The 24967-nt window shown below is 36.1% G+C and overlaps 1 protein-coding gene and 1 long non-coding RNA gene across 2 annotated transcripts in view; one reads left to right on the top strand and one right to left on the bottom strand.

The window, feature by feature from the left end:
* The window catches only part of LOC141388937 (uncharacterized), a 50446-nt gene extending 25970 nt beyond the window's left edge, over nucleotides 1-24476 (bottom strand). Inside the window, exons 1-2 of the mRNA XM_073959715.1 lie at nucleotides 23527-24476; nucleotides 3639-4287 (exon numbers count right to left, since the gene is read on the bottom strand). Of these exons, the coding sequence (XP_073815816.1) occupies nucleotides 3639-4287; nucleotides 23527-24205 (1328 nt within the window). The 5' untranslated portion in view covers nucleotides 24206-24476. The remainder of the gene's footprint in view (nucleotides 1-3638; nucleotides 4288-23526) is intronic.
* On the top strand, nucleotides 2394-6092 carry LOC141388938 (uncharacterized). The gene is made up of 3 exons (XR_012408960.1): nucleotides 2394-2431; nucleotides 5737-5906; nucleotides 5973-6092. It is a non-coding gene; the product is annotated as an uncharacterized lncRNA (long non-coding RNA).
* Nucleotides 24477-24967: the final 491 nt, after the last annotated feature.

Below are 24967 nucleotides of genomic sequence, written 5' to 3'. Positions count from 1 at the left end.
TTTTTTTGATAAAATATCAAAACAACGACACTAATAGGCCATTTAGATATGACCTAGTTATCCAGATTTAGTGCATTAGCCGGATTTCTTTGCTAAATCCGGCAATAATCTACCAGATGTCCCATACAAAAATGAATCCTCGTATTGAGTGGATTTGTTTTAAATCCGGCATAAATTCTCGTATGCAACTCTGTTTTTTTAACAGGTTGCTAGAAAATACAAAAAGTTGGAAGCTGGCAGAAGAAACAAGGTAGATGCATCGGTGATTTGCTACAATACAAATAATTTAAAATGTCAAAATTTGTACACAAGGCGAAATAAAAAATAATTTAAAAAATTAAGTTTCAGTGTTTTATTTAGAAATGCACTTAAAACTAGAAAATAATTTGTCGCTTAGCCTCAATAAATATATTCGTTCTCATGGTGGAATCTAAAATAAAACGCTTGCCGTTGCCACCATTTATAATTTAAATGTAAGCGTTTTATTTGAGAGATTCCATCATGAGAAAGAATATATTTATTGAGGCTAAGCGACAAATTATTTTCTAGTTTTAAGTGCATTTCTAAATAAAACATTGAAACTTAATTTTTTATTTTTAACTTTTTAGTAAATACATTTTTTTGACCACTGAGAGCAAAATTATAGTCAATTTAGGCCGAAAATTTAGATAAGAACTTTAAAATGCCTAAAATCGTGTAGTACCGTTATATAAAGGCTATACCAAAACCTGGACTTATGTCCATAATTTTTGGTGGGGAAGTTTCAGTACCATTGGGAACTCCAAATTCCAAGTTACAGCCAATTCGGCCTAAAAATGAAGATAAAATCCTTAAAACACTTGAAATCGGGTGGTACCACTGTAAGGGGGCTATACCAAAACCTAGACCGATGTAAACAATTATTGATGGAAAAGTGTCAGTACCATGGGGGACTCCAAGTGCCAAGTTACAGCCAATTCGGCCTAAAAATGAAGATAAAATCCTTAAAACACTTGAAATCGGACTGGGCCGCTATATAGGAGCTATACCAAAACTTGTACCTATGTCCATAATTTTTAGTGAGGAAGTTTCTGTACCAATGGGGGGTACCATTGCCAAGTTACAGCCAATTCGGCCTAAAAATGAAGATAAACTCCTCCTAATTCTGGTATCGGGTGGTACCGTTATAAGGGGGCTATACCAAAACCTGGACCTATATCCACAATTTTTGGTGGGGAAATGTCTGTATCATTGGAAATCCCAAATGCAAATGACAGCTAATTCGGGCAAAACTGAAGATAAAATCCTCAAAAAACCTGAAATCGGGTGGTACCCCTAATTGGGCGCATATTCATGTATTGGCATCCAAATCTGAAAAGTATGTAAAGTTTCAGTTCGATTGGTCAACTTCAACTTCGCTAAAAATGAGTTACTAGATTTGAACTAAATCGGGTGGTACCGCTATATGGGGCCTTTAGGAAAAAATTGACCGATATTGCATGAATATCCAATATCGGTCCATTTTTTCCTAGCAATTTCTCAGCAAACAACTGTCAAAATTGTTCTCTCACTTCGCTCTCTTTTACTGAGCTTTTGTGTAAAAAGACAGCATTTAGTAACATTTCGTAATAATTGTTACAAATTATCACGTAAAAAGACACACCTACTGTGTAAATAAAAATGGTTGAATCATTCAGGAGTGTTCATTTGGCTTTACTTTTGAAGAATCAGAACTAAAATGTTACATAAAACACATACAGCCTGTTTCTGTATGTCGAAAGAAGAATGTGTGCGAAAGAAACACGTCCAAACTCTTGTGTGTTTTTCAAATTTGCTTTTGTTCTGAAGCAAAAGCAATGAACGGAAACAAACAAAACGATTCCCGTACCAATCACACAAAGCCACAAACTTTTCAGCTTCTCTGAATCGTTTCATTCTCACAACCAAATCAAAAACACAAACTTTTCAATGTAAAAAGATAGAAACCGTACGATTGCTGTATTGTAACTTCGGCTATGCTTTGCCGAGTTGTTTCATTCACCACCGAAACAAAAAGTATTTTTGGGAAACGTTTCCCGTGCATATTGTCAATGACACACTCAGACACACGCACATGTGATTGCTTAACAACCCTATAAGTTAGCATCAGCATACCACAGAATTTTATCAACCACCAATCAGAATACCACAGTGAATTTTATCAACCACCAAACGTTTTTGATTTATTCACATGTGTTTAGTACTATTCCGTTTTCTATCTGCTATTGTGGAGTTGAGTACTTTTCGCTTTTCGTTTTGTTTGCACTCACGAATGTAATCAAAACAAAACTAAACAGCGAGCTCGGCCAACGTGGGTTATGTTTCGTTTTGTATTGTTCCTATGGAAAATACGAAACGAAACGATTGGAAATGTTATTTAAAATATTTTTACGTACCCTGAGCAAAGGCAAAGGTAAAATTTTTTCGAAAACTAAAGTTCGGGCGTGTTTCATTCGCACACATTCTTCTTTCGACATACAGAAACTGGCTGGTATATTTTGATTTAGACAAGATTAGAATAATTTGGACTGTACACAACGAATTCGAATTTGCACTGATGTGTTAGACTTTACACTAAATAATGCACCGTAGTTTTGTTGATCGAGACACAACTGATAATTTTTGTTGTTACAAGGTTAAACAGCTCTTCTGAGCAGGGGTGCCAAGTTGGTGGTTTTCCCGCTACTTGTGGTGATTTTTGACGTACAAAAACCACTGTTTTAGCAGGAATGTCAACTGTTTTAAGGTAAAAATCGCTACAGACCAATGGTGCGTATGTGGCTGTAGCGATTTTTAGCTCGGAACAGTTGGCATCCCTGCTTCTGAGTATACCTTTGAGCAAGATTCAAAGTAGAATATGTAAAATAGCGGTACTTAGACTGTCATAAAGACAATGTTGCATATCGACACCTCCAAATAATAGTATGCTAAGTCTAAAAAGTGAGTTTTGCAGGAGAAGCTCTCAAAGTTTGGAAAATTTTTTTGAACTTCAGTACTATGCTAAGTCAATATTTGTTTATAACTTCTGTTCGGATTGACCGATCATTACCAAACTTAGACAGAATTTAAGTTAAAGGACGTTCGACACCTCCAAATAATAGTTTGCTAATTCTGAAAAGCGAGATTTGCAGGACAAGCTCTAAAAGTTTGGAAATTTCTTTGACCTTCAGTACTATGCTAAGTAAATATTTGTTTATAACTTCTGTTCAGATTGTCCGATCATTACCATAATTTGACAGAATTTATGTTAAAGGACGTTAAATATAAAAATGCAAAGAGCTTGAAAACATGCTAAGTCGACTTAGCATACTATTGTTTGGAGGCGTCGATATATGCCACATCGGTTAATTAAAAACTTTCATAAATAATGACCTTTGTCCTAATAAGACAACAATAAATAAAAATTGTTTTGATAAAATATGAAAACAACGACACTAAACGATTGCATTTCTTGGCTCGGTTATCTGGATTTTGAATAAACAAACAATAAATAAATATCCAATTAAATTCTATTTTTAATAAAAAAAACCAACATTATCTTTACTAACGATTTCAAAGAAAAATGCATTTCTTCTAATCGAAAACCGCATAAATAAATAAAATAATAAAAAAAAACTTACTTGAATTTTGAATCAGCACTCCCACCACTTCCGCTGCGCTCGATTTGACGATAACAACAGCGTAAATCATCGACAATAGTTTTGGCCGTAGCTTTTTTGATAAGCTTTTGGGCCACCGTGTAATTGGTTCGTAATTGATACACTTTGTTGTTGTCATCAAAGTGAACAGTGACAATGGGTTCGTCTTTTGTGCAGCCCGTTGTTAGGGTAGGATGAAACATTTTGACAATTGCCGGTGTAAAGGGATCAACATATGGCATGTGACATCTTGAGGTGTTTATGTAAAATTTTCGTGGTTGGTTTTTACCATCTGTGGTGTTGTTGTTGTTGTCGTTTGAAACAGTTACATAGGGTGGTGATGGAAATTTGGTCGTTTTTATTGTCGTTGGTGTTTTTGTTGTGGTGCTCTTTTGTTTTGCCGTGGTTGTTGAGGTAGTTAGAGCGTGGGTGATGCTTTTCCTTGATGTTGTGCTGCTGCTGATGTTATTGGAAACATTTTCATAGGGTGGTGATGGAAATGTTGTGGTTTTTATTGTTGTTGGTGTTTTTGTTGAGGTAGTAACTGTGCTGCTGCTCTTCCATGATGATGTGCTACCCATGTCATTGGAATTAGATGACGCAGTAGTAGGGGTACTTGACGTTGCCAATTCTGCAAATTATAAATCAAAAGGAGTTTGAAGATTAATAATAGGTCTGTACGATAACCCAAAATTTGACAAATTCGTACAAATTTTTACTGAATGCTGTTTGATAACAATATTATCCAGCAAAAGAGAACGAGTTTGAAGAGATTTTTACACGCAGAGAAAAAATATTTTTCGCTTTTGTTGGAACAAAAATATCAATTTTTGTTCCAAAATTGTATTTGTTTTGTTCAAGCATTGTATTGCAAATCCAAAAATACAATATTTTGCTAAAAACATAAAAAACAAAAACAGCTTTCGAAATTCCGCACTATTGTCAAAATTATTAACAATACCGATTGGTAGGAACTATCATAATCTAGAATTTTTACAAAAAATATTGTCATTTAAAAAATTCGCTTTTGTTGTAGTTTTAAATACGTATTGTTATTTTGTTTTTTCAGTAGATACACAATTTTGGATTGAAAATGTCTATTATTAGTTCAAAAATACATATTTTTGACTATACTCTCTCCCGTTAACTTGTCCAGTATTTTCTCTGGATTCTAGTAGCTGCATTCTTGTTTTGCTCTCTTTACTTTATGTGTGGCAGCCGGTGAAGTTATTTGTGTTTGTGCATTCTTTGTCCCTAATCAGTTTTTGTTTGGCAGTCAAAGGAAGTGGATCAAAAAAGTAAAACATTAGTGACTATAAACTTAGAAAAACAACATTCCAAGACAAAAATTAAAATCTATTGAATTCTTTATTATTTTAAAACTGTCGGTGTTTTCTTTTTTATGGCATTATCTACTTTTAAAATGCCATGTAGTTTTTTTTTTGTTTTTGGTTTTCTCATGTGTTTTTGTGAAGCGGTAAATATAAAAGTGGCGGTTGAAGCAGAATTTGCGTTGCAAGGAGATATTAAAGAAGAATTCCGATAATTCATTCATCTTTGACACAATAAATTAAAATTTTCTTGAAAACGTCAATCCCTTTTGGGTTCTTTTTGTACTGAATAATGTTTACGACACGCGTTTGTAGTTTTGAGCAAAACTATTGTAAATATAGATAATTTTCCCTCAACTGTTCTGAATTCTATCAATATTTATTGTCCATTTTTACCAATACTATTTTTCGTTGTTGTTTGACACCACCTCTTTTGAATCTTTTCTTCTACTATCGTATGTAAGTTGTTATATGTGTGTGTGTTTTGTGGAGAGCTAAAAACAAAAAAAGGTGGTTGAAACTTATTATACGAAGAGAAAATAGAAATAGTTTTTTTTTCTTAAATTTGTGTTTTTGTGAACGAATTGTCGGGATTCTAATTTAATTTAAAATATAAAGAGCGCGTTGCAACAGTCTAATAATTTTTGCAATTCATGTTCAATGAAAACCAAAGAAACGACTATTGCTGACACTTGTATTTTATTGCGTAGTTTTGTGTGTCTGTTTTTAACTAATAGTTTTTTATTTAGCGGGTTAAGGATTGTTTTGCTGCAGACTTTTTAAATTTGGGAAAACATAAAACTAATCACCGACAGCTGGAAAATTTTAATAAGAATTCTCTCTAAAACCAGTTATATTCAGTAATTTGTGCAACAATACATTTCTTCAACCGATTTTGTTTTGGGCATAAAATTAATTAGTAAGTATCTTCTTTTTGTACTTTTACTAAGCGTTATTTCTAACATTTTTTCTTTTTTAAATTTAGCTTCAAATTCTACTAACGACTGGGATTCACAATTTTCCTGACCGAATAAATCACAAGAAATGTTTTACCAACATGCTTTATTTGCACATCAAGAGACGAATCTTTGTTAAACTAAATAAAATTAGCGTCAATCGAAATTAAATTTATCTCAAATCAGTGTTATTTAAATGTTTTAAAGATCATATATGAAATAAATAATACAATGAAACTTTTTATATTTTTTTTAAATGTAACACATTAAAAAGGTAGGTATACAATTTTTATTCCAACCATTTCGCATTGCAACAATAAATATTGTTACTTTTGACCAAAACTATTGTGAATTGCAAAAATAAATATTGTTACTTCTGACCGAAACTATTGTAAGTTCTAACAATATTTATTGTCCATTTTGACCAAAACTATTGTGAATTGCAACAATAAATATTGTTACTTCTGACCAAAACTATTGTAAGTTCTAACAATATTTATTGTCCATTTGGACCAAAACTATTGTGAATTGCAACAACACAAATTGTTACCTCTAACCAAAACTATCGTGTCAAAGTGACAATACATATTTATATTTAGAACACATAATATAGTCCAGTGTGACAATAACGATTGTCGGACTGATAATACTACATAAGGAATCCAACAATGTGTTAACAATATATATTTTGCTCTTGGAATATTGTTGGATCAAACATATTTTTTCTCTGCGTGTAGACAGTTTCGTGACAGAGAACTTGCAAATTTTTGCTGGGAAATCACCTGTTCAATATAAACAACTCGAAATGTTAGCAGTTTTGACCAAGAAACTTTCACAATTGCACATTTTTTTAGATTCTAAAGCGTTGTGGGTAAGATTAATGCATTAAATAAGTAAACTGTAATTTTAAAATGTATGTTTTTGTTCTGTTTGGTTTAAAATATCAAAAGAAACAAAAAACAAATTTCATACATTTTCGTAAACAGCTGACTTTCTTGCAAGTTTTTGCAAAATGCAGTTCGATAACTTTCTGCAATTTTTCTTGCTTGAGAGAGTAAAATTCACTGAGAGAGGTTGCTGGAACCAAGGTATATTTATAGAGGGTAGAAGTGACAATCAGCTGTATTCTTACTTTTTTTTTGTAAATTTAGTTTTCAAAATGTAATAGGGTCTACTCATGAAATTTGAAACTTCGAAATTTGCCTCCATAAAATACTGTTTTTCTTCCTAAACTTGTAGTAAAAATGACCTACGACAGTTCTGAATGCTTTATATTTACATTGTCAATCAAATTTGTTCTATTTTGGAGGATTTTCAAAATGTATTTATGTTTTTCATGAGGAAATTTTTGGAACGACCCTATTATTCAATATTTTCATTGACAATTAATTTTCAATACCAACAATGTTGTTTTTGTAAATTTGTTAGTTGTTGTAATTCATGCACATACCTTCTATAAATCTACCTTGGCTGGAACTGACTGAGTAATTATTGCTGGGAAAGTTATCGTACACACCTAATGCTTATACGGCGTTTATATTACAGTTTTTTGCAGGGTTAACCTTCTTTATGAGGGTTTATTTGATGTATACACAATGGAAATGACATTTCAAACCCAGACCCACTGGGTAAACGGCCTATTAGTTTTTTTATGTGTGTGAGGTTTTATAGGTATGTCATAGGTTTACTAATGAATATGTTTTCAAGGACTATAATCATGGTAGAACAAATACAAGGTAAAGTTAATACTACAACAAATACAACTCGAACAACAACCACAAAGGAATTTGTTTTTGTTTGTAACGTTAGTGTCAAATATAAATGTAAACAAAATAAGGAAATGTCTATAAATTGGAATTTAATTGAATATTTTGAAAAACATAAATGAAAACTCGTTAGATTTTCAGTTTGAATGTTTCCATATCATTCCACTAAATGCACAATATCACGCAGGAAGTAGAATTCTTGCAAAAATGTTTGGGGTCGCTCGTAGTTCATTGAAAAAAGAGAAGCTGTTTCAATATTTTGTTTTTGAAAACAAGAAGCACATGTTTATTAGGGCTTTATTATTTTCAAGTTTAACAAAATACCACACATATTAACAAATATTGTACCGCCTCTATAAGTGGTGTTTTAGTGTGCGACATGTCGTTCGGACCTGGAGGAGGTTACATGTCAATGATATGAAGGAGTCTTTATGGGAAATTGTTTTTATTTCAGATGAATATTTTTTTTCTTCAAAAAATATATGTCCCTAATATACATCGAACATAGAAATAAATATATAAAATGTCGTATGGAATTTGACACTAACACTACAGCCCAGTTCAGTCAGCTGGGTATTGCTGCTACCTTTTCTTGTTCTACCATGGACTATAATACAAATTTTAGTAGTGGATTGTCCATGGCAGAACTACCAGGTAGTGGCATCACACCAGCTGATCGAATATGAAAAGTCAAATCCCTTTATAAAAAAAAATATTTTTGTTGTAATTTCCCCAACAACATAAAGAAAGTTTTGACATAACATAATCAAAATTTTATGATGCCACTACCTGGTTAATTGTGCAATGTGGATTGTCTGAATATTTGCATGTGTCAGAACTGTAATGTAATTTTTTTATATTTTTTAGGGTCTATCAGATCTGAAATTCGTTATAACGGTTTAGTGAAGCGAGTTCCTTAGTTGACAACCGTTGAAAGTGATGAACTAACATGTGCCACCGCGCGTTCAAGAACAATAAATACTTGGTTAGGTTTTGTGCTAGAATCCATCTCTATAAAAACATCTTACTATAAAACAAGTAAGAAAAGCATTAGGTTCGGCCTAGGGATACGCAGTGAATTGCAATAATCGGTTTTTCGATTATTCGGTTTTCGTGAAAAACTTAAAACTCGATTTTCGGTCGATTATTTGAGAGTGTTCTAAAAGTCGACTTTCGATTAATCGTTAACCGCCGAAAACCGATTATAATCGAATATAATCGACTATTTTCGTTGATGCGATCCGTGATGGTTATATGTATAAAAAAGGTACCGTCAATTATGCGGTTTTAGCACACCCAATAGTCAACTACGACTAATAGCCGACCACGATTAATAGCCCACCAATAATAGTTGACTCCGTCTTCCGAAAGTCGACTAAGAATAATCGATTATTCGGTTTTCGCACAGTCAATAGTCGACTACGACTTTTGGAAATTTTAGGTTAAAAATCGATTTTACGTTTCCCTAGTTCGGCCGGGTGCGAATTGGACTTTTGTATCCTCGGATAACACACAAAACCAAATTACAGCAACCTCGCTGCTGTTGCTGTAACAGTGTTTATTATTATGTTTGTATGTTCGTTCTTCAGTTCCAGTTCCAGGAAAGTGGCTGCTTCGATGGGATGTAACCACAGATCCACTGGAGTTAGATGAGTAGGTTTGGCTGGGCAGTTGAAAAGGTGGTTTGTGTCGTGCGGGCCCATGCCGCATACTGGGCGGATGTCTTGCACGGCGCGGTCGATTTCCGCCCAATAAGAATTTAGGCGACTGCAATATCCCGAATGTAGTTGAGCCAAAACTACTCTACTGGTGGTTCATCCTCGGCAGGAAGATCTGATGCGACGTAATACTCTCCTCTTCGCCCTGTCACACTCGGGGTGTTCGACAAACTGTCGATTGAAAAAAACTTGCGCACCTCTTCGGGTCAGTCAACGTAACCTCGCCAAATGTGACATCCTTCCAGGGTTCGAGAGTGACCTAACCGTTGCCCACAATTCACTTATGCCGGCTCCAATGTTGCAACTCTTCAGATGATTTAACCACTTGTTCCGCTTATGTTCGCCGATCAGCCTGTTAAATTCCAGTGTAAGCTCCCTGACTCTTGGGTCATTCAAGTTGGCTCGACGAAGCTCATCACGCTCATTTGCTAATCCTGTCGCCTCTGCTGGGAAATGTAGTCTTACTTCGGGTATTCGACCAGCAGGTATATGGCGACCGGCTGCAGCATTGATGACGTCTCGGAACGTCCTTTCCGCTACCCGAACATCAGAAGGATTGGGCAATTCTCTGAAGCGGTGATTGGTGAACTCTCTGAAACTCGGCCAATCAGCTTTCCAATGATTGACGAACGTGCGGGGTTCAAAGGTGATGAAATCGGGTGGTCTGCTAATGGAGACAATCATGGGAAGATGGTCTGATCCAAGGTGACCCGATGGTTATGTCTGGCGAACTGTGACACTCTCCTCTAATTCTGGTAGGGCCGTCCTCATTGACCTTGCAAAACGTAGAGCTATCAATCTGTTCAGCCAGCGCTGTACCCCTCTGGTCGTTTCCGAGGGCCGAATGCGACATCTCATGATGCGCATTAAAGTCCCCCAGGACCAGACGATTATGACCTTCCAAAAACGGACTAATGTCAGGGTCGTAATCTGAGATACAGATATTTCTCGGCGGGATGTATACGTTCAGCAATTCTATCTCGGCAGTTCCACACCTGACTGCTACCCCCATACATTCCATGTATGGGCCATTAGAGAAAGGGTCAAGCGAGATAGGGCTGTACTGGACAGACTGGTGCAATAGGAAAGCTAAGCCCCCACCTCCATTTCTGGTGCGATCCCTCTTTAACACGTTGTAACCATCACAACGTTGTAAGCTACAGTTGTTGTTGAGCTTGGTTTCTTGCACCGCCGCGACCTTGATGTTCTTCCGACTCATAAAATCTACTACATCCTCGCTCTTACCTCGGAGTCCATTGCAAATAAATTTGAAAAAAAGGATGCATTTTCTGGGATTGCGACAACAACGGCTGGTGTTAAAGGCTGCGTGTGCGGTTGCTGTCGAGGGGAGTGCGGGGGAGTTTCATAGTCAGACAACGAGGGAGTTTCGTAATCCGATGACGACCCACTGGGGACTGTAACCACGCAACACGCAGCAACATAGTCCCTATCGTAGCCCCCCACGTGGACAAGTCCAAAGCAATCCCTTAGATGCAGCCACTCCTGACATCTATTGCATCTCACCGAAGGTTGGATATGGGTGAAGATGCGGATGTGACAAACTGAGCACAAATGAATACTGAAAATTTGGAGGCACCGTTGTATGGGGGCTATACAAAGACGTAGACTTATACCGACAAATTTCAAGTGAAAAGTTGTATACCCCAAACGAAGCCACAACTTTAAACATATTCAAAATATGTAGACACCAAGACTAAATCCCAAATTTTAACCATTTCGGTGGGATATTGATGCCACAACCTTCCAAATACCGAAAACTGGGAGGTACCTTTCTATGGGGGCTATATGAAAACGTGGACCTATACCAAGAAATTTCAGGTTGGAAGGTGTATACCCCCGACGAAGACTACATACCAAATCTCAAAAATTTCGATTGGATATTGAAGCCACAACCTTCCAAATACCGAAAATCGGGAGGTACGGTTCTATAGGGGCTATATAAAGACGTGGACCTATACCTACAAAATTTCAATTGGAAAGTTGTATACCCCCGACAAAGACTAAATGCACAATTTCCAGCCATTTCGGTTGGATATTGAGACCACAACCTTCAAAATACCGAAAATCGGGAGGTACCGTTCTATGGGAACCATACGAAAACGTGGACCTATAGCAACAAATTTTAGATGGAAAGTTTTGTACCCTCAACGAATACTAAGTGCCAAATTTCAGCAATTTTGTTGGGATATTGAGACCACAACCCTCAAAAAACGAAAATCGAAAATACCGACAAATTTCAGATGAAAAGTTTTATACCCCCAACGAAGACTAAATGCCAAATTTTAACCATTTCGGTGGGAAGTGTTGCCACAACCTTCAAAATACCAAAAATCTGGAGGTACCGTTCTATGGGGGTTATATGAAGACGTGGACCTATAGCGATAAATTTCAGCTGGAAAGTTTTATATCCCCAACAAAGACTAAATGCACAAGCCATTTTGGTGGGATATTTAGGTCACAACCTTCAAAATACCGAAAATCAGGAGGTACCGTTCTATGGGAACCATATGAAAACGTGGACTTATACCGACAAATTTCAGATGGAAAGTTGTATACCCCCAACGAAGACTAAATGCCAAATGTTAACCATTTTGGTGGGATATTGTTGCCACAACCTTCAAAATACCGATAATCGGGAGGTACCGTTCTATAGCGGCTATATGAAGACGTGGACCTATACCGACAAATTTTAGGTGGAAAGTTTTATACCCCCAACGAAGACTAAATGCAAATGTTAACCATTTCGGTGGGATATTGTTGCCACAACCTTCAAAATACCGAAAATCGGGAGGTACCGTTCTATGGGGGCTATATGAAGACGTGGACCTATACCGACAAATTTCAGGTGGAAAGTTTTATAACCCTAAAAAAGACTAAATGCACAATTTCCAGCCATTTTGGTGGGATATAGAGGCCACAACCTTCAAAATACCGAAAATCGGGAGGTATCGTTCTTTGGGGGCTATATGAAAACGTGGACCTATACCAAGAAATTTCGGATGGAAAGTTTTATACCCCTAACGAAGACTAAATGCCAAATTTTAACCATTTCGGTGGGATATTGTTGCCGCAACCTTCAAAAAACGAAAATCGGGAGGTACCGTGCCTATGGGAGCTATATGAAAACGTGGACCTATACCGACAAATTTCAGATGGAAAGTTTTATACCCCCAACGAAGACTAAATGCCAAATTTTAACCATTTCGGTGGGATATTGTTGCCACAACCTTCAAAATACCGAAAATCGGGAGGTACCTTTCTATGGGGGCTATATGAAGACGTTGGACCCATACCGACAAACTTCATGTGGAAAGTTTAACACCCCCAATGAAGAATAAATATCGAATTTCAGCCATTTCGGTTGGATATTGAGGCCACAACCTTCAACCACTGATGGGATCGGCATTCGTTTGATCAGCTATGAAAATCTATGGACTTCTTTGCATTTTGTAAGTGGTAGCCTGGTATTAATATATCAGTCAACGAATATGCTGACCGCAATAATACTATGTCATCTGCCCACTCTAACTGTAATTATTTTTACCAAGAAACAGTGTCAAGAATATTATTAGAAGTACATACTTATATTTGACCACAGTGAATTGTTTATGTTTGTTTGTTGGCTATTTTATGGGTCTCTCTCGTTATCTCGCTATGATTTGATTTAAAAAGCACTTATGGAGAAACGTAAAATACATAACACGGTGTGCCTTAATCAAATTTAAATGGAGGGTGCTTACACCTGGGAAGTTTTTGCAGATTCTGAAACTACAATGCTCATAGATGAGAAATATCAAGAAACAAAAAAGTCGCCGGAGGGATTTTCCAATAAATCACGATTTAAGTTCACATTTTTAGGGGTTCCTTAGGTTTTCACGATTTTGCTTGGAAACCGCGAGCCCTATTTGAATAGGCCTAAAGAAATTGTTGTAGCTGTGAAAATTCTCTACAAGATTGACCTTTATGACATTTTCGTAGCTTTTACCGTTTTTGAGATATAGAAGTTCAAATTGAGACAATGCACTGACTGTATCGCCTCCTGAATCTGCAAAATCTTCCCAGGTGTAAGCACTTCCATTTACAATTAGTTAAGTCGCACCGTGATAATAAATAACGTAAAACAACATATGTAACGAAATGAACATATTTGAGATGTCTGGTTCATTTTTTTCCAGTAGATGATCAAGAAGTTGAAACCTTTTGGGTAGTCACACAGAGTTACAGGGAGTTATTCAAATTCGTCAAAGCGGAACAATTGACCACTGGTTGAGTAGTCACACATGGCTCACATGTAAGAAAGGAATAAACAGATTTTTAGCAAACCTACTTCGAGTTTCAGGCATCAGAATAAACGCGAGTAGAGCCAAAATGCCACGAGAGTTCCAGGGCATTGCCGATGTTTCTGATCTGCATAAACTTTTCAAAAGGGATCTCATTGCTCTCTGTGAAGTAGCAGGGGACACGAGTGAGGTGTCTCTCCAGCCGCCAGTTTCCATAATCTCAGTTTTAACATTGCTGAAATGCTGCTTTCAATTGAGCATAATTGTTCATAGAATCCTGCAGAAAGAACTATTCGATGATGATTTAGTCGACCCATCACAACACGATGAACGCGATCCAACACATGGTGCTGGCAACTGATGAAGTTGGGTGTGGCTTTACCTTTCTCCTCAAACAGATCTTTTTTATACTTTCATTCACTTACGTATACCCCCTAGCGTATATCTACCATACCATAAATAAAATATTTTTTTAAAATCATACGCCGGGGGGGATACAATTCCAGGATTCATAAATACTAGACTGGTTTTAACTAAAAAGGAAAAAATCGATGTCGAATTTTTTAATGTGTTTAGTTGTGTTAAATTTTCAGACTACCAAATTTTGAGTACAATCGAAATATGTTAACACGTGCTGCTGGAGCCTGAAAGTTTCCATAGAAATTTGTATGGAGCCAAAGGCGAATTTTCATAAAATCACTCTACAGTTCAAATTTATTGTCCAATCGCTGAAACAATTTAATCAGTTCATTTCTGTGGCTAAACAAGTAATTCTACAAAAAAATTAGAAATACGGGTCGGATTTTAATATTAGCTATATATAGGGACCATGGAAAAGTGGCACGTATTAACATATTCCGATTGTACGCAAACATTGGCAATCTTAAAATCTGTGCCTCATAAAAAAATCCAGCATCGATTTTTTAAAACCACCCTAATAAATACATATCTATATAAATATAAATCAAATGTCGTTCGTTGGTAGTGGCATCAGTTGAGAACGGCTGCACCGATTTGGATAATTCTTTTCTACAAAAACTACTGAACTGATTTTCCTGAAATTGTCAGGGAATGTACCGGGATGGCCCCCAGTGAAAAAAGGCTACATATTTTGTTGAATTTCGGAAAGGGCGGGGTACTTCCCCTATAAATAAAAAAATTACGAATGTATCTATTTGGCGAGACAATTATGGTTTTGTCTCCGACCTTACCTACTTATTTGGAAACCAAAAACTTGACCACGCCCAATTTTTAAAATATGTTAAATCTACAAAACCACTGTACCGATTTTCATGAAATTGTCAGGGAATGTACAGGGATGATCCCCAAAATAGGCTACATATTTTATTGAATTCCAGAGGGGCGCGGTACCTCACATATGCCATATTTAAAAAAGACGCTATATTTGCAAATATTACGAATGTATCGTTTTAAAAATTTAGCAGTAATTTGGCATTTGAGATTCTTAGGGGTTTTAACACTTCTCCACCAAAAATTGTCGACATAGGTCCATGTTTAGATATAGCCCCCATATGAATGTAACTCCCGATTTCCGGGTTTAAAAAGATTTTTTTTGCCTGAACTACAGGTAATTGGATATTTGAGGTTCCCTGCAGGCACGAAACTTCTTCGCCAAAAATTGTCGACATATGTAGGTCCATGTTTCGGTATAGCCCTTATCTATCAGTAGCTCTCGATTTGCGATATTTTAAGGGCTTTAGCAACATGTTTTAATTGAACTATGTACTCCTAATTTGATGTCGCGAAACTCCCGACTTTTGGTATTTTCAGAGTTTTAACTACGTTTTACACCGAACTGTCAGTAATTTGACATTTGGGGTTCATAGGGAACACAACACTCCTTAACCAAAAATTGTCAACACAGACCATGTTTACCCTGCGTTTACACATGACAAGACAGTTGACTTCATGTATTGATTGTCAAAATCCCACAACTTGCCTGTGTGACGTAGGCGTCCAGACAACTGCGAAAACAGTTGTAAAATTATGAATGAAAATCACCGATTTCTTTTTGTTTTCCGTTCACATATTTTGTTTTGTACATATTCTTTTGTTTTCAGCACATTTGAATTATCATCTCACTTCTTTTTCATAAAAATGTCAAAAATTTGTCAACCCGGCTGTCTGTGAAAAACTGATGGACAGCTGAGAGACTAACGACAAATGTATGCATGTGTTAGTAAATCAGAGTTGTATTTGAAGACAAACTGTCTGGTTAGGTGTAGCCCCCATATAACGGATTCTCTCGATTTTTGGAATTTTGAGATTTGAGGTTCCAAGCAGTCACCAAACTTCTAAAATAAAAATTGTCAAAGTTGGTCCATGTTTAGGTATAATCCCCATATAACAGTACCTTGCAATTTTCGGTTTTTAAGGATTTTAGCTACAATTTTTAACCGAACTAGCTGTAATTTGACGAAAGTTCTCCACCAAAAATCGTCAATATAGGTCCATGTTTTCGAATAGCCCCCATATAACGGTACTTCCGATTTATGGTATTTTGGGAATTTTAACGCCCATATAACGATACCCCAATTTTCTGTATTTTGAAGATTTTAGCTAAAATTTTTAAACTCCTCCATCAAAAATCGTCCACATAGGTCCAAATTTTAGCTACAATTTTAACCTAACTAGCTGAAATTTCACATTTGAGCTTTTCAATAGTCCGGAAATATTTCTACCAAAAGTGGTTCACATAGTTCCATTTTTTTGGTATAGCCCCTATAGAACGGTACCTCACAATTTTCGGTATTTTGAGGATTTTTGCTACAATTTTTAACCGAACTATCTGAAATTTGACATTTGAAGTTCTCAGAAACTTCACCAAAAATCGTCCGCATAGGTGCATGTTTTAGTATATCCCCCATATAACGGCACCCTCGATTTTCGGTATTTTGAGGATTTTAGCTACAACTTTAACAGAACTAGCCGAAATTTGACATTTGAGATTCTCAGTGGTCGCGAAACTTCCCCACCAAATATCGTTGATATAGGTCCCATTTAACGGTACCTCCAGATTTTCGGCATTTTGAAGTTTGTGACCTAAATATCCCACCGAAATGGCTAAAATTTGGTATTTAATCTTCGTTGGGGTATATAACTGTCCACCTGAAATTTGCCTATATAGGCAGATAGCCCCGATAGAACGCTCCTCCCGATTTTCGGTATTTTTAAGGTTGTAGCCTCAATTTCCCCCGAAATGGCTGAAATTCGGTATTTAGTCTTCATCAGGGGTATCAAACTTACTACCTGAAATTTGTCGGTATAGGTCTAAGCCTTTATTTGCCCCTATAGAACGGTAATATTTTACCCCTATAGAACGGTACCTCCCAATTTGCGGTATTTTGAAGGTTTTGGCCTCAATATCGCACTGAAATGGCTGAAATATGGTATTTGTTATTCGTTGGAGGTATACAGCTTTCCATCTGAAATTCGTCGGTATACGTCGGTACCTCCCGGTTTTCCGTATTTTGAAGGTAGTGCCCCTCAATATCTCATCCGAACGGCTGAAATTCAGTATTTAGTCTTCGTTGGTGGTATAAAATGTTCCACCTAAATTTTTCCGTTATATAGCCCTCTTCGTAAGGTCCCTCCCAATTTTCTGCATTTTGAAGATATTGGGCCCAACATCCCGTCGAAAAGGCTGAAATTTGGTATTTAGTCTTCGCTAGAGGTACAATACATTTTTATACCCTCAGCATTTATGCTAACGAGGGTATATACGGGCAAAATATGCCCCATCGACTCAACCGATTCGGTCAAAAATTTGGCATTCGTCATATTTTGTCCAAATTTAGTTTAAGTTCGAAGATGGATGTCGGTCCACTCCTTCAGGTACCTCCCACACAAAAGTTTGAAAATGTTCGGAAAATTTGTGCGGACGATAACTCTTGAAGGCAGTAACCGATTTGGTCCATACTTTGCACATCGTGAAATTTCTAGCAGACTTAGATGAGGTTAAAATATGGAATCAATCGGTCCACTCCTTCCGGTACCTCCCGCACAAAACTTGGGAAAAGTTCAGTTAAGGACCAGCTCTCGAATCGCTTTGACAACTTGTATTCACTACCCTCGATACGACCGTATAAGTTTCATCAGGGGCAAGTCCATACTTCCTGAGAAAATAGCCTGAAAGTTGCAAAAACAACCGTGACACCGTGTAAAGTGGTTGGAACGCAAGATAACTCTCTGGATCTGGTCCAAAATATGGCCTTCGTAATATTTTGTCCAAACTTAGTTTAAGTTCGAAGATAAGCTATATCAGCTCGCTCCTTCGGGTACTTGGCCCACAAGAGTTCAAAAATGTTCGGAAAAATTATGGGCATGAAAACTCTTGAAGGGAGTGACCGATTTGGTCCACACTTTACACATCCTAATATATCTACCAGATATAGATCAGGATCGAATATGGACTATATTTGTCCACTCCTTCGGGTAACTCTCACACAAAATTTCGGATAACTTTACTTTAAGACCTGTCTCGAATCACTTTGCTTTTTGTTGAAGCAGCTTGGATTCGCTGCCTCAATTACGACAGTAAAAGTTTTTTTCAGAGGCAAGTCCATAATTCTTGAGAAAACAGCCCGAAAGTTGTAAAAAAACCCCTATGTCACTATATGTAGTGGCTGGAGAGCTCGAACCGAACACTGCGTTCGTCCACACTTTGGATATTGCAATATTTCGTCGATTAGATGAATTGATATTAGCTACAATTCGAGTGTGGTGCTTATAGGTCCACTCCTTCCGGTACCTCACCCAAAAAAGTTCGAAAATATTCGCTAAAATGTTACGCGCGATATTTTATAGACGTAGCAACCGATTCCGTCCAAACTTTGGTTCTCTAAATATTGTCGAAACTTAAGGCCTCGACACATAAGAAGCATGGCATTCTTGCTGAATTCATATCTGATAAAAGACTTCAGATAATGATAAAATGATTTGAATTATGTTGAACTTGGTCTTTAGTCATTTACCATATATGACTTCAGCAAGAATGTCATGCTTCTTATGTGTCGAGGCCATTAGTTTATGTTAAAATTTGGGCCCTATCTGTCCAATCCTTGTGGTACCACCCACACAAATGTTCAACATTTTTGTATGGTTAAGGGTCTGTTCGAGGATCCTTTGGACATTTTTACCGACGGTTTTCCTAGTGGTCCTATGATAAAGAAGCCCAATCTATCGATATCCCCTGAAATTTGTTAGCTTTTATTCTATCCATACTTTTGTCGGTTCATACGCTCAAAATTTTGAAAACCCATTATTCATTGATATGATTTATTTAAACATTTATGTGTAATACTGTACTAAAATTAAAAATATTTATGTCTTCTTGGACAGGAACTATTTCTTACATACTTAAATTGATATGAAATTAAATAATAATAAAACAACATTAATCACGTTTTAATGTGTAACATAGTATTAATGTACATACATATGTGTGTATGTACATTAGGGTTATGACTTTTTTACAACCTCATAACCCTGTATCATAGCGTGAGGAGTGTCTACATAAGATTACGTAAAATCTTAATTAAAAGGTGATTCGGTGAAAAAACTGAAGCACAAATGCTTTTAAAATTTTAATTTATCAGAATTATGGGTAAGCAGATACAAGTCCTGTTCCTTTACGTGCCTGAGGTTACCAGTTTTTACCACTTTTTACCCGCAAAGCGTTCCCTTACTTTAAAAAGCATTCAATTTATATGAGAACAGTTTACCACTTTTACCATTTTTTGCCGCTGTTACCACTTTTAAGAGTAAAGGAACATACCAACAGTTAGTCAACTTAATTATTGCAAAACCAAAATTATTACAAAATTTTAAATAAAACTTCATTTTATTGGTATTAATAAATATCATTATTAATATTTTTGTTAACAATGCAATTCTTACACATGTTTATTAATATAATAAAAAAAAGAAAGTAGCTAAATTTCACTAAACATTTTCTTAAAATTAACAAAAATGAGTAAAACTCATTATTTGCACTGTCAACTAAAGAATTGCAAAATTCACAACTTTTCAGTCTATCACGGTATTTTTCGAAAAGTTGGTTCTAATATTTCGTATTCCCACATTTGGCATCAAAAACAGCTTGTAAACGTATCTGAATTTAATAAATAAGTTTCGGAATGTCATATTCCAATGGTATTTTTTAGCCATTCTTCTTTATTGCATTTTATTTAGTCCCCCAGGTAAGTGGGCGACCTATTCCCGAATTTTTCCTTCAGGTGTACCTATGAATTTTCGATGGGGTTAATATCTAGACACTGGAACGGGGTGTAAATGACTTTGGTACAGTTGTATAACAACCATGTCTTACATAAATTAGATTTATGCTTAGGCTCGTTGTCTTGGTAGTACTTATATTGCAATTTGTTTAAATTTTCAGGGTCAGCTGGGCCAAATTTCTTGACGCTTTTGGTTAAATATTTTCTTAAAGCATTTAAATAAACCTCCTATGTCATGTCAGGATTTTACCAAGGTCACTGCTTGGTATACAACCCCATACCATAAGTGACAGTTTTCCGAACTTTACGGTATGTATTAAATTTTTGTTTTCCATGGCTTTCAAGGGTTTTCCCAATACTTTTTGAAGTCCATTGTGATAGGACAACATAATTTTAGTCTCATCAGAAAATATAACACCATCCCAATACTAAAGATGGCGTGAAAAGTTGTCTATAACAAGTCGGAATACTTATAATTGTTCCACAAACATCCCATGCGGGACAAGGAAGACTTCTCTCATATCAATGAGTGCACCCGATTCATATTAGCTCAATGATATGGGAACTACTGTTTATCGCCGAGTCCGAACGGCGTGTCTACGACACCACTTGTAGAGAAGTTTTACATGGCTGAAATACTCAGGAAATGTCGCCAACATTACTGAGGGGTATTGTGCCACCGTTGAAAAATGTTTTATGTTGCCTGACCGGCAACCCACGACCTTTAGCGTGCAAGGCGAGTGTGCATACCATTGCACCACGGTGGCACCCATAACAAGTCGGAATAGTTTCTAAAAACCATTGCCCTCCTATCACAATATATAGAAACTAGAAACTAAAAAAGTGTTTGTCGGCTTTTCCGACAGATATATAACCTCAGCCAATGTGAAGCGAAACTTTCACCTCCGGACAGATCGAATGTATTTAAGGACTCTTCAGAATTTTGTGGCTCTTTTTGGACATTTGAATTTGCCGACAAAAATGTGGATTAGGAATTAACTGCAGAACAGGTACCCTTAGGGAGGACCGATATAGGCCATTTTAGAAGTTAAACTAAATTTTGATAAAATATTAGGAGATCCAAAGTTTGGACCAAATTGGTTACCCCATTCAAGTGATATCGTCCTAGCATTTTAGTGAAATTTTTTTAAATATTGGGGAGATGTACCGAAAGTTGTGGACCGGTATTGCCCATGAAACTAAGTTTGGAAATAATATGACGAAGACTAAATGTTGGACCAAATCGGTTGAACAATTCGAGAGTTTCTCCTTTCGGGCTGTTTTCCCAAGAAATATGGACTTGCCCCTGGAAAAACTTTTACCGTCGTAATGGAGGTAGCGAATGCAAATCGCTTTATCAAAAATCAAAGTGATTCGAGAGCAGGTCTTAAAGTAAACTTATCCGAAATTTTGTGTGAGAGGTACCAGAAGGAGTAGACATATATAGTCCACATTCGAACGTGATCTATATCTGGTAGATATATTAGGATGTGCAAAGTATAGATTACAAAGGTCACTCCCTTCAAGAGTTATCGTGCGCAAAATTTTTCCGAACATTTTTGAAGTTTTGTGGGGGAGGTACCTGGAGGAGTAGACCGATATAGCCCATCTTCGAATTTAGACTATGTTTTGATAAAATATTACGAAGACCACATTTTGGACCGAATCGACAGATCCGTTCAAGAGTTATCTTGCGCTCCAACCACTACACAAAGTGTCGTAGGGGCTTTTTGCACCTTTCCGGCCATTTTCTCAGCAAGTATGGACTTGCCCCTGATGAAACTTAAACCGTCGTATGGGGGGAAGTGAATACAAGTTGCTGCAACAAAAATCAAAGCGATTCGAGAGCAGGTCCTAAACTGAACTTATCCGAAATTTTGTGTGGGAGGTACCAGAAGGAGTGGGCCGATTGGGTCCATATTGGAACCTCATCTAAGTCTTGTAGAAATTCCACGATGTGCAAAGTATGGACCAAATCGGTTACTCCCTTCAAGAGTTATCATGCCCACAAATTTTCCGAACATTTTGGAACTTTTGTGGGGGAGGTACCGGAAGGAGTGGACCGATATAGCTCATCTTCGAACTTAAACTAAGTTTGGACAAAATATGAAGCGAATCGGCTCATCCGTTCGAGAGTTATCGTGCGCACCAGCCAGACAGACGAACGGACATTGCTAAATCAACTCCAAATTGTCTGAAACACATTTCGTCCAAACATACTTGGGGTCTAAAACCGTTATTTCGATGAGGCACATTTTGCCCGTATGAAAGTGTATATACCCTTTCTAGCCTAAAGGCTGAGGGTATAAAAAGCTATTTTCTGGTGCTGCTTTGGGCTATTTCGTTAATCATTCTACAGTCAATTCGTGAGGTTACTATTTTGGACCTGCCCTGTATCGCCCTCAGTTTGAACCTGGCTTCTTTCTCGGTGCGGTATATGATGTTGTATACACTTCTTCACTTACGAGAGGTGATTTTAGGGATTTCTCTTTCGGATTTACCATTATTATAATTGGAATAGACCAAATGTAGCATATTTTCCGAAACCGTTAACCTGACTTTCTCTTTTTCTGAATATACCGTCTATGTTACACACACAAAAATTAATTTATGATCAAAAATTATGGATCTACATTCATCCACATACCATAAAAATCTTAAAAATCCTTAAATGAAAAAAATCGCGGGGAAACTCCACGATTTTATTGCACATTTATTAATTTTGCAATTATTTAGTTGACACTACAAAAACCAGGTACCTATCCTTTTTGTCCGTTGTTTTTGTTATTTCCAACCGATTTCTGCATTTATTGGCTTGATGTTGTCATCATTAACAGGTTAATCAACAGATATTTACAAAAAGCCCAACATTATTGAAAGAATTTCTAGTAGTAATTCCTAATTAAACGTCTAAATTCTTAAAAATTCATCGTTTGCAATAATATATGTAGTTGACTAACTGTATATAATTGAAAATAAACATTAGAGCCACATGAGATAACCAAACTGACCTAACATTTGTTTCTCACTAATTTTCTTTAATTCTGAGAATCATAAAAATGTCGTAAAAGCTTCCTTCAAAGATATTATTCTTTAATAAAAAAAAAAAAAAAAAAAAAAAAAAAAATTTTGTATAAATATCCCATTATTTTCTATCGCGCGCACATGGTCTCAGTCACCCGGCGCCTTTAAATCTATATTTTATAAATTAATTTATAAAATATTTGTAAATAAATAAAATAAATAAAATAAAAAAAAAAAAACAATTCAATATTTGAATGGAATAAACGTTATCTTAGTTTTTTTTTTTTGAGAAAAAATTTATTTTTTTTTCGTTTGATACATTTTTCAAAAAAATATTTTTTTAAATCGATTTGTGCGTGCACTTTTTATATTTCAATGGAATAAACGTTAGTTTAGTGATTAATAGGCAAAAGTTCATTCATCCGTGCTACAGGAAATCGTTTTCGAAAAAAATGTCGAAAAGTCATAACCCTAATGTACATATGTATGTATGTTTCATGTTGAACATGCTACTTACCCTGGTTACTCCTTGAAAAATCTGTAGTTGATTCATTGCTAATTGCATTCAATAATGATGATGGTGGTGATGGTGTTGTTGTTGTTGTTGGTGTTGTATTCGCAATTGTTTTATTGTTTAAAGTAATTAGTAAATCTGTTGCCGCTGTTGTTGCTGTCGCTTTTGTTATATTATTTAATGTTAAATTTATTGGTGATGATGTGTTGCCATGAACAGTCGTCGATGTATCCACTATTCCACTATAATCTTCTTCATTGTCATCATCACCCTCACCATCCTCATCGTAATTATTTGTATTTAAAGTCGAATTTGTTATTATTTTATAATTATTATAATTATTTTCATCGATGATATCTTTGCGGGCATTAATTTGTTCCTCAATACCACCACTAACCGGATGTTGTTGCGTTGTTGAATTTATTTCTTCCAACGAAGAAACTATTTGAATTATATCGTAATCCGCAGATATGGTGCTCTGATTTCTATTCACATTTTTATAAAATTCACTTTCATAGAAGACATAGAAAACTTGAGTTAGAAGAAAGATCACAAATAATAATTTCACCGAGAAATGTATGTGGAAGGAGGAGGATTCATCGGCCGATTCGTCTCGATTTGTTTCGTTGGGACTTTCATAATTTTCACTAGATTGCAGCGGTTTATATTTGAAATTTTTCATATTTCACTTGACTTTGCGAACACTTTGAAACCTTTTGATATGCGCCCAAACAAAACCACAACACAAGGGTCTACTACTCCCGCCGCATAAATCGTAATATGTTGTGCTATGATCGCCGTCAATCTTTAACTGGCGTTTTTTGATTATTTCCCTTGCGATGTATACATAGAGCTGCCTGCCTGCCGCTGCTCAGGCTGTTCTTTCGCACACAAAGAACTTCTACTGCTGATAAAATAGCAGCTACTCTAACCAACAAATTAAAAACAAAAAAACCTCACACAAAACATTATTTTTTGTGTTTGAGAGCTTGTTCCGATCTTAGAATTTCCAACAAATGTTGATAAATTGCATTTTCATTATTATTACAAATTGTTACTGGATGTTGTTCGTTTACTCTACAGCACCATGCAAAAGATATTAGTCGATTACAAGAAGTTACTGACTGGACTTGTACAAATTTGTACAAATTATTGAGTAAACGAACAGACCTATTATTGTGTTATTTTTGGTTGTTCTTTTTTTATTCTCCGGTTACACTTAACCGAATTAACCCAGTGGGTTTGGATGTCAATTCCATAGCGCAAACGTCAAATAAATCCTCTCGAAGGATTTCGATGGAAATGCATTTCTATTCGTTTCCCTAAAATACAAAAAATATGGATATTTCATTTGAAACAATAGGTCTGTACGATAACCCAAAAATTTCAACAATTTCGTACAAATTTTTACTGAATGATGTTCGATAAGGACCCGCTTACAATA

Source organism: Musca autumnalis, unplaced genomic scaffold, assembly GCF_047663935.1.
Source record: "Musca autumnalis isolate F117 unplaced genomic scaffold, ASM4766393v1 scaffold_1, whole genome shotgun sequence".
Taxonomy (NCBI): Eukaryota; Metazoa; Arthropoda; class Insecta; order Diptera; family Muscidae; genus Musca; species Musca autumnalis.
This window is presented reverse-complemented; position numbering and strand designations above follow the sequence as displayed.